Source organism: Drosophila elegans, unplaced genomic scaffold, assembly GCF_018152505.1.
Source record: "Drosophila elegans isolate 14027-0461.03 unplaced genomic scaffold, ASM1815250v1 contig_767, whole genome shotgun sequence".
Taxonomy (NCBI): domain Eukaryota; kingdom Metazoa; phylum Arthropoda; class Insecta; order Diptera; family Drosophilidae; genus Drosophila; species Drosophila elegans.
The window spans coordinates 414,141-425,809 of NW_024546120.1; the positions used below are offsets into that span (position 1 = coordinate 414,141).

The 11,669-nt window shown below is 34.0% G+C and overlaps 1 protein-coding gene across 3 annotated transcripts in view; it reads right to left on the reverse strand.

Annotated features, from left to right (window-relative positions):
• LOC108145645 (double-strand-break repair protein rad21-like protein 1) overlaps positions 1-10,882 on the reverse strand; it is a 185,593-nt gene extending 174,711 nt beyond the window's left edge. For all 3 annotated transcript variants that reach the window (XM_041710105.1, XM_041710104.1, XM_041710103.1), the window contains exons 1-2: positions 10,544-10,882; positions 10,201-10,491 (exon numbers count right to left, since the gene is read on the reverse strand). In XM_041710105.1, the coding sequence (XP_041566039.1) occupies positions 10,201-10,491; positions 10,544-10,801 (549 nt within the window). In that variant the 5' untranslated portion in view covers positions 10,802-10,882. The remainder of the gene's footprint in view (positions 1-10,200; positions 10,492-10,543) is intronic.
• Positions 10,883-11,669: the final 787 nt, after the last annotated feature.

Consider the following 11,669-nt stretch of genomic DNA (forward strand, 5'->3'; position numbering starts at 1 on the left):
GTATAACCTTTTACTCTACAAGTAAAACAAAAATAATATTGTCCGAGTTCCTATTTTTTAAAAAGGATAAATAATTTAAATTTAAAAAAACCCCTAATGGAACCGAAAAAAAATTCTTTTAGTTAGCAAATACATTAATTTAGTTTGTTTAACAAGAATTTTCTTGAAACAATATACACAATCTAAAAAGAATTAACGAAATAAACGTTATTTTTCCTATCTGGATTTCTTTATCACCTACTGTAAATTGATTATATTTCCCAGTGCTACCAGCATATGTCTTGTTGTTACTGCACTAGTCACAAGGTCTTTCATTATGTATTATAATTTAAATAATTTATATCTAAGTTTACATTGTTTCTTACTTAATAGGGTCCTAGGTGGGCTTCTAATTGCTCTTAAACTGTGAAAAATGTCCTTTATTTTTAATTAGTTGGATTATTGGTTCCAGATTTTTATGGAGTAAACGAAACATTCAGTGTTTTTGCCGCATACTAATAGTATTGTTGGTTTGGGTAGAATTGAATAATGTAAAGGTCTGACACAATAATCCTGTAACACTGGCTTATAAATTTAGGTCGACCGTATTTGCAAATTTACTCCCTGGTTCAGAAAATAACTCTACACATTTTTTCTACGATACCATTTTGTTTTTATGTGTAAATAATTTTTTTCACCTATTTCATGCCAATATTATTTCTTATCTCCAGTTCTGCTGAACCGATTTCGGCCTTGCTTGATCTGTTATTGAGAGCCCATGCATAAATTTCTTCGAGTTACCTTTTGCTAACAGTTATCCACTGTCTTCTCTATTTAACGGTCAACATAATATGAACACTCGGACAAAACCATACGCAAATATATTACTTAAATTGAGATCAATAACGGTTTAAGACCTGACCGTTGCGGGAGCCCACGCTCAGTATGTATAAGGGACTTAATTATTTCTCCTGAGACTTCAGCCTGACTTCTATATGCTGTATGCTTTGGATTAGTCAAGTAAAGTCAGGAATGTCAATTCTTCAACCACATTTAGTATTGCTGGTGGATTTCTTAAAGCCAAACTGCTTATTACATAATCTGTTATAATAAGTTAAAAATATATTTATCTGTCTGGATATTATGGCCCTAAAAGCTTTAAACGGGGTCGGATTATAATCATTAGGGCTGCAATAAAATTTTGAAACATTATGTCATTATGTCTCTGTTAAAGATGTACGTTATTTGCAAAAGTATGTGGTAAAATTATTAAAGGGCTTTATATTCATGTCATCAAGTTCAATTGCATTTCATTTTGTCTGTTTTTACTAATTTACTTTTCATCAGTTTTTGTTTAATAGGATGGTTTGTGCAGTTTAGAAAATCGACAAATGATTAAAGCAGGGAAAGTCATCATTAAAAGTTTTACAATAAAAATAATTTGGTAATGGTTACATTTTAATAATTAAAATTTTCTTCAATGAAAATCATTATTTTTTAATAATTTAATACAACTTAGGAAATAATTATTATTTTTAATCTAAAGCAATAAAACAGAAAAAAAAAGATTATTAAGGAATTTTTTTTCATTCAATAAAAAACTTAATCGTAAGTCCTTTCGTCTGTGCTAGATTTTTCGCCAAAATATTTTTGTGCACTAAAAAATTAATTTAATTATTTGTATTATTTGGTCAAAATAAATCATAATTGATCTTTCGTCAAAATTGTTTCATATCCTTGTACCCCAGAGCTAACCTCAAGGACTTTTTTGTTTTTCAATGATTTTTATTATTTTTTGGATCAATATAAAACTTAATTGTAAGTCCAGGCGTCTCTGTTCAATTTTTCACCAACATGGTTTTATGTTCTTGTTCATGGATCCCAAAGCTTCCCTTGAGGACTTTTTTTATGCACTGAGCACATTCTGAGCAATTTTTTTACAATTCACGTGAAAACCATTGTTTTGGAGTATAAAATTTCCAAACAAAAGTTTAGTGTCAACTATGTGAGCAACATAAAGCGGCATTAAGAAACGAAGCAAAAAAGTGAATTAATAGCTATGATAGAAAAGATCGAGAAGTTAATCGGAAAATTCTCATAGCTTCGTTGTTTTTAAACATATACCATTGACGTTTTATGAAATATTTTTGAAATAGCTGAAAGGGAATATACACTAAGTTGCATATATTAACACGATTTTCTCTGAGCGCAGGTACAATTGTGTATGAGTGAATTCTATAAGCTATGGCTTGAGCTCAAGCTAACTGTTGCAGCAGCGAATAGTATTTAAAGCCAGATATTGATGAATTCAGTTATTTCGCAAAGTTTGTCATTGAACGATTGACGTCAGAGGATAAAACTGATAATGGTGGGCCAACGGAAGAACTAAAAAGGGATACAACGAAATTGACGGCTATAGTCCTAAACCAATTTGTGTAACTACCAATATTATTGAGTATTGCGAAGAAAAAAACACGTATACCCCAATTTATACCAGCCGGCCAAAGTGGTTCATTCAGTTCCTGCCACTCAAGAGAGTTTTGAAAGATCGTTTTTGGCACTCAAAATGATGCTTACAGACCAACGTTGCAACCTCGCTGGCGAGGCTTTGGCTTAATTACTTTTTGTAAAATAAAAAATTAAATAAACTTTAAAAAACCTTACATTATAAAGTTCTTATATTTATTATTATAATGTGGCTCGAAGGTCAAATGTTTGTTGGTAAAAATTTAATTCAAAAGATATATGCGTTTCGGCAACCATCTTCAGGGCAACTACAAACAACATAAAAACACATATTTTGATATTAAGTTTGATGTTAGGTTATACATTTAAAACAACAATAATTTACATTATACATTATTTTAACACGACTGCACCGTAAGACGTGAAGATTAAAACCGATTTCTAGTTAAGTCTTATGTTTGTGGGTTTGTTTATTATATGTAGCATTTCTATGGTAAATCGTTTTTTGTAATGTTGTTTCTGTTCCAAAAGCTTTGCTGCGTCAAAATTTGGTAAAGGGCCGCTGGTATTATTTTGATGTCTTAATTGAAAATCTTGTTTGTGTTGCGATAGTCGAGTTTTAAGTTGCCCCTACATATAAGCATTCACGTTTGTCTGTATCATCTCCATCGCATGGTACTTTGTATATAACATTGTTTTTGTCGGAGATTTGAATTTTTGACTTTTTTTTGTTAAATATTTGTCTTACCGTGTGGTTTGTGTTGTGAGCTATTTAAATTTGTTCCTTATTGTAACATTTGGAGTCCATTAAGCGTTCTAATAATCTTGGTATATAAATTACGGACATACAGTTGTTTGGACATTTGGTTTTTGGTCAATGTTTTGGTGTCTTATTTTCGCATACAGTAAAATCCGTAAAAAATCTATTTACCAGCAGATTGTTGAAGCTAATAGGTTATTAGATTCGTGAATGTTCCATCTTCAAGGCAAAGTGATACAATTATTTTTAGTTTTGATGAGTGTATTTTTTAAGAACTTATTTATGTTTTCGGAACTTCAGTTTTGGCAATTACTCAAGCTTTGTCGAGCACTAGCTCATATATTAGGAAACATATCCTTATAAAATGTATGGGAAAGTTGAAGAATGATCTGTTTCTAGTAAAATGAAAAGTGGCATGAAAACAGGTGAAAAACGTTTTTAACTTAAAACAAAAATGGTACTGTGAGTGTAATTTTTTTAATCAGGGACTCCATCTGCACCGAAAAATCAAGGCTTGATCTCTGGAGGTTTTCATCAATTTTAAATTGTAGATAATGTTATCATTAGTCGATAATACGATTAGGTCTATAGATGCACCCAAAATGTAGCTTTTGCTGAAGATCTTTAAGAAAGAACATCCGGGTCCTTGTTTACAAATAAGTTCTGTTGAAACTTTGCCGTAAAAAACAATAAAGAATGTTTAGTCGAGTTTCCCGAATATTAAATACTCGATACTCAGCCAACAAACTACAAACTACAAATTCCTCCTACAAAAAAAAACAAAAATTTTTTTCGTTCTGTATCTCTACTGCAACGATTACCAACAGAGCAGCGGAAGAGAACGGCAGAGTGGCGGCGAAAGACTTAATAACCCTATAGATTCTAAGATTTTAAAATTTTTGTTTCGATAGATACGACCGAAACACACACAGAGTCCAATAGCTTCGACCTGACATGTCACAGAGTGACAGTACATAGATTTGTGTCCGTTTGAGTGGGTGAGGCTCCGTTTTGGAATAAACATGCGCTACGTGGGAATTACTAGAATCTAGCTTTTATAGTTTCCGAGATCTCGACGTTCATACAGACGGAAAGGAACAGATCAACTCGGTTATTGATCGTGATCAAGAATGTATATACTTTATAGGGTCGGAAGTGTTCCTTCAACCTGTTAGATACTTTTTAATAAATACAATAACCCTTCTAAACTACGAGTTATTTTATTTTTTTTTTAAATGGACTCTGAAAGAATTGGTATTTGTTTTTATTTTTTATATTTGTATATATTATTAGAACTTATTTGGTTGATCAGAACATTGATATTTATTTAGTTGAAAATTAGGAATGAAAATTCTTTAACCTATCCTTATGAATTGTTTAAATTTTATACCCTTGCAGAGGGAACTATAATTTCAGTCAGAAGTTTGCAACGCAGTGAAGGAGACCTTTCTGACCATAAAAAGTATATATATTCTTGATCAGCATCACTAGGATGGTTGATCTAGCCATGTCCGTCTGTCCGTCCGTCGGTTTCTACGCAAACTAGTCCCTCAGTTTTAAAGATATATGCATGAAACTTTTCCAAAAGTTGTCTTGCTATTGCAGGTAGTATATAAGTCGGAAAGAGCCGACTATAGCATATAACTTTTCTGTTTTTTATTTTTTGTTTAGTTCTTCGACATATAGTAATATTTAAATATTTCAAAATTGCGGTTTAAATTTCTGCAAAATCGGACGACTATATCATATAGATCTCATACAATCGCAAAAAAAAAAAAATTATAACTTTGCTATTTTTATATATATATTTAGTTCTTCTTATATATTAATTTAGTTCTTCGACATATCGTAATGTTTAAATACTTCAGAATTTCGGCTTAATTTTCATCAAAATCGGACAACTGGCATATAGCTCCCATGGAAACAATTAAATTATAAATTTTTTTTTTTAAATGTAACTTTTCTATTTTTCAATTTTTTTTAAATTCTTTTTGACCTATTAATAATTTGACAGTTCAGAATTACGCTTTTATTATACCCTTGCAGAGGGTTTTATAATTTCAGTCAGAAGTTTGCAACGCAGTGAAGGAGACATCTCCGACCCTATAAAGTATATATATTCTTGATCAGCATCACTAGGCGAGTCGATCTAGCCATGTCCGTCTGTCCGTCCGTTTCTACGCAAACTAGTCTCTCAGTTTTGAAGCTATCTGCATGAAACTCTACCAAAAGTTGTCTTTCTATTGCAGGTAGTATATGAGTCGGAACGAGCCGGATCGGACGACTATAGCATATAGCTCCCATAGGAACAATCGAAAAAATAAATAAACAAAAATTATAACTTTGCTGTTTTTTAATTTTTTTTTTTAGTTCTTCAACATATAGTAATGGTTAACTATTTCAGAATTACAATTTAAATTTCATCAAAATCGGACGACTATATCATATAGCTCCCATAGGAACAATCGGAAAAAAAATACAAAAAAAATTATAACTTTGCTGTTTTTAAATTTTTCTATTAGTTCTTCGACATATAGTACTGGTTAAATATTTCAGAAATACGGTTTAAATTTCATCAAAATCGGACGACTATATCATATAGCTCTCATAGAAATAATAAAAATATATAAAATAACTATAACTATAACTAACTATAAATCATAATTTTAATGCTTTAAAAAATATTTAATTTTTGCAATAGCTGCAAGGGTATATGAACTTCGGCTAGCCGAAGTTTGCTTCCTTTCTTGTTTTTATTAAAATCGGAAAACGATATCAGAAAGCTGCCACAGAAACTATTGAATAATTAAGCTGCAAATCATCAGCTGCAGAAACGAGTAGAGACTTCAGTGTATTAACAAGGCTGTGTACGTTGGCTTCATAGATGATATGAGGACTTAGCTCAATGTGTGAGCTTATATATTTCCTGGTTTTCTGTGAAGTCAATTTAAACGATTGTTCCAATGTTCCTGGATCTCAAAGTAAAATGAACAGGACAGGTGAGTGATCAGATGAAAGATTTGAAAGGCATTCGCAGCTTATCAGATTTTTATGAATATTTTTGCTACACGCAAAGTCTATTAAAACGGGCAGTTTCTTTGGGTCTGCCGGCCAGTATGTTGGTCTACCAAAAGAAACATAGTCGAGCTTGTTCTCTGCTTTTATAATTGCATTGTAGAACTGTTTTTCTTTTGGAGTCATAAGACGAGAACCCCAGTGTGTGTGCTAGCCATTGTCCTGCTATGAAGTAATCTCCTAGTGAATTGAAAAATTGCATAAACTCATCTTCAGCTATAGTGAAGCGAGTGTACATTGCCAGTATACGTTGCCAGTATTTAGTTGTATATTTATAGATGTAGGTAGTTTTTAGCAAATTTGGTATGATAGTGGTACTTAATACGGCCTCCGATTAGAATTTCAGTCCCATCCTTACCATCTGGATGATTTGTTCCGTAGAATCAATAGCGTCGTTTTTTAAAATTGTATTTGTTTGTGAGGCGTGTTTCTGAAAGCAGCATTACGTCGATATGATTGTCAAGTAGGAATTGAGCTAACTCAAGTTTGTGTTGTGAAACGCCGTTAGCGTTCCACGTAGATATCCGTAGGGAAGTAATTGTTTGGGTTGTTGTGAAACCAGCATTTGAATCAATAGATTTTGGTTTCGCATTAAATCTTGCATAGTTGTGCGCATAAACGACAAACTCCGTAAGGTTTTGGTGTAGGCTGCATATCATAGCTTCTAAATTGCTTTTTGTCTGCTTTTCAGTTCCTTACTTTACAGCTCCTTATAAACTGGGCAACCTCTGTAGTTAGCAGTGTGATTGCCACCGCAGTCATTTTTGTTCGCTGGGCAGAGTGCAGAGTGATGAAGCATTCCACAAACTACACACACCGGGCGCAGTTTACAGTATGGCCACATTCTTGGCAGTTCGCACATTGTACCGGGCCATTGCTTTTGTGCGGTCCGCCAATCCTGCGGTGCAGAAGGAAGTAAAGATTATATAAAGGGTGCACTTCGTATTTCTTTAGGTGCTTATTTTTTGGTGCGAACTCTACTTTAAAGAGTGACTGCAGCTTTCTATCCCTGTTAAGGATATTGAAGACTGTCTTAGCGATAAGTCCCTTCTCTTGTAGCGCCATTTTTATCTCTGTAGGCGTTGCGTCGGGCTATATGCCCTTAAGTACGACTTGCAGGCCCTTGCTGCTTTTTAGCTGTGTGTAAAAGTTATTTTTATTCTCGGTAAGATATTTCGATAATACTCTGTAATTATCTTCAGACCTCATTTGAACTTTTGTTTCTTGAATATTTCCCTTTAGCTTGTAAAGGTATTATGTGGAAGTTATCTTTTCCAATAAGCTCGATAACTTTGTTGACAAAAGCATTGGAACTTTTTCTCAAATATAAATAGGCGGAGGCTTTGACTTCCCTTTTTCGACTTAAGTAGATTCGGCCCCCTCAACGTCAAAGGCGTCTGCCAATATTTTAAAACGGTTTGTATGGGCGTTTCTGTTGCAGCTAGGCTAGCATTACCTCGGGTTATATTGTGTTGTTAATTTAGAGGGCTCAGCTTCCTTTTGATTTGGATGTAGAGATCCATACCAATCTGCACAGCCGGCTAAACATATTCATTGTTTTGTTTTGACGTATTAATATTTGCGATGCTAGATTTTGTTGACAAAGTTGCTGATGATGCGTTAAACGCGCAGTCGATTACAGTTGCAGTTGTTGCTGTTGTTACAGTTGACGTTGCTAATAAAATTGTGGTGCTAGAGCGTAGGTCATTGCATACCAGTATTGGAACACATTCAGAGCTCTTTGGCTGCAGAGACATCGATGGTAGCGAGGGAGAATTCGGTCAAGTTGGAGGTATTTGACCGCGCTTGATCAGAGCTTGCATTATTTTTGGTTGATTTAAAAGAGAAGTACGCGTTACTTCTCTTGACTCTCGACTTGCTCACGATGACGTTGTGTGCGAACAGACTTATTGTAATCGAGGTTAAGTTAATTTGAGTTTTAAGTGTTAAGTTTTATAGTTAGTTGACATATAAACATTCGTGACTTCATCATAATAGTAGATTTATTAAACCAATCACTGCACTTTTATGATTTTATTGAATACTTTTCCCGGAGCATAATTATATGTCTGCATGCGACGACGGTTCAAATTCCCATATTCACGTCCACTCTACCGCTAAAAACGCGAAAGTCTGTCATGTTAGACATTAGTTTTTGGACTATGTGTGTGTGTTTCAGTGATATCCATCGGTAGACACACAAATTTTAGTCAAAAGTTATTGTTAATCTATACAAAATGTATGCTGAAATATTAAAAAATATATTATAAAATATAATATTCATATTTTTATCATAACCCAATAGTAAAAAACGCCCAAATTCTTAGGGTACCTAGTTTGAAAAGTACGCATACATACAAAGACCAATTCAAGCGCGGGGGAAGCTTTCTTCAAAATGCGCCTCTTTGCGACAGAACGATCGAACTCGTGCAATGAGTCCGCGAGCTTAAAAATGAGAAAAAGAATGAAAGAGCAAAAACCCCGAATGCACACGAAGCGCCGGGCCCTGCTGCTGAGAACCTCGGGGGCCTGCCGTTCGCAAAATTTTTAAAAAAGCGTATTTATTTCGTTTTCCTTCACAACATTTTATATACTTTATTTTATTATGTTAAATGTGCGATCTTCACGTAAGAGGTCAATAAATTTCATTTTTAAAAGAGTCAAGAAAATTTCATTTGGGTCATTTAATGGACATGAGTTTAATAAGAAACCTAAAGTAATTTGTAAATCAACATCTAAAACATTCAGAAACAGCCACAATTCAAACATTTGTTGCACAAATTGTTCCACATTTTACCTCTTTTGACTTAAATGACGTTCAGAGTTTATTGACCATATAAAATAACGGTCTAAAGACAGTTTAAAATAATCGACAAAAATCGGAATAAATAAACCCAAAAAAACATTTGGAAAATAAATTATTCAAATATATTTAAGTTTTGTCATTATAGCACTACTTTTATTTTGACCGGGTGAAATTAGTCCTCATTTCAAAAAATTATTGATTTCAACAAAATAAACTACAAACGATTCGTTAATTTTCAAACTTTCAGGATCCATGTATTTATCAGCTTTACGCAAAAAAGTCTCGAAACATGTGTATTTTAACTAAATGTCCAACATTTACTCATTTTTTTTATAAAAGTTATATTATAGGACAAAAAAAATGTTAACCACAATTACAAAACATTTTAAGATGAGGGGCTATAGTAGCACACTATTATTTTGACCGCAGCCGTATGTCTAAAAAAGTTTCTTCGAACGGCAACCTTTGTAATATAATAAAATGTTTGCAAGAGAAAGAAAGAAAAATGGTCACTAAATATATTTTAAATAATAATGAAAAACTAATTTAAGACAATTTTTTTGAAATTATTATGCAAAAACACCGCAAGGCTCACGCAGAGCCCAAAACGAGCGAGAAAAATAAATATTTTAAAAATAAAGGAGTCTTTAAAATCTTAAACGTAGATTTCTAATTTAGCTTTAAAGACTCCATCAACATGTTGGGTTAAAAATAAATGTGGTACTTAACCATAGCAAAGCTTTATCTAAATTCGTTTGACTTTTTCACCCTTCGAAATCCCTTAAATTTTGACATTATTTTCTTAAAGCGAAAAACGGCAACAATATTGCAAATTTGGCTTATAGGCGAATATAAAACAACCACTATTAACTTAACAAAGTAGGGTCACAAAAGTAAAGCTTATCAAGTGCAATCGTGGGTGCCGACTGGTAATACATTTAGGTAGAGCTCAGCTAAGACCGAAGCCCATTCTTTTCCGAACAAGAAGAACATTTTGCCCATTTCAAAAAGCCAAAAGCTTCCGTTTTGCAACACCTGGAGCAAAACGCAAAGCAATGTTCAAGAGGAATTTGAAAAAACTTTTTAGTCTTTATATATTAAAATATAAACTTACATTGATATTTGACGGTATGGATCCTCGCATAATTTCTGGCGTTTCTGCTTCAAAACCAATATCACCAAAGCCGTCATCCTGAAGGGAGAGCGACAAGCTGCCGTAATCTTCTCTCATTGTTATCTCGTCTGCTCTGGATTGGTTAATAGAAAATTGTGCTTCAATATCTATATCGTTTAGTTCGGGCAACGCCGTATCAAAGTCATGAAAAACTTCAGGCAGTGTTATCGCATTAACATTCGCTTCTCTGTGACCTTCTGGTAGGTCGACCATGCCTGGTCGAAAAGCCATCTACAAACAGAATCATTATGTACGTACGTATTTCATTTCAAATGGAACATACCTTAATCTTAACAAATGCTTCATTGCAATCAGCTAATAAATATTTAGCTTTTCTTGAATAAATGCGCACAACTCCCAGCAGCAAATGGCCAGACGTCCTTAGCGCCAATTTTACTTTAGGCTGCAAAATGCCTTCAACCGATTTTTCAATGTTAGTTTCAAACACATGGGCTTTTGTAATCTTTTTGTCCCAATGTGCTGCTAACCAGATTCTAGCCAACGGGCCTTTCTTGGCCAAAATAATGTGTTCATAGAACATTTTAATGCATTAATAGATCTTAGTTTGTTTAAGTTGGTGTCGGCTTCGTCTCATGCTTCATCTCCCGAAAATGTTTATTTTTATAGTAAACTATCGATAACATCTGATGCCAAGGTAGCAATACGAAACAATCGATCTTTTATGCACTTCCTGTACTTTCTTTTATGCCCTCTTTCCACACAGACCATCCGGTTGGAATTTGCAACATATGAGAAATTTCGGTTCCAACAGGGCACATCCACCTTTCACCTCCCGATTTTAGCTGATCTGATCAGCTGCGACTCGACAAAACTTAAACAAAGTCAACAGGTCAACCATCTTTGTTTATGTTTTGATGCAATACAGCTGTTAAGATCAGTTGAAATCGCAATGTGGATGTGCTCTGTGGAAACCAGAGTTTCACTTTTTTCCAATATCACAAGGGATGGACTGCGTGGAAATAGGACAGCACCGCAGAAACAACGGCTAACTATCGCATATATTAACGGCGGACTAACTGGGAAGATTTTGGAACGGATGGTGGAAGGTTGATGGATCTCTGTGGAAATACGCTATTATCATTCACACCACAGAATGGCTTGATGGAGCGATGGGAAACCGGTGAATAAATAAAATTCAAGCTTACACTGCCTTTTTAACCCGAGCGCTCAAACCATAATTAAATTCACCCTGAGTACCCTCCTTCCACACAGTCCATCCCTTGGAAGATTTCCTTAGAGCACATCCACCATCCAATTTCAGCTGATTTGAACAGCTGTGGCTCGTCAAAACGTAAAAAAAGTCAACAAGTCAGCCATCTTTGTTTATATTTTCATGAGCCACAGCTGTTCAGATCAACTGAAATCGGAAGTTGGATGTGCTCTGTTGA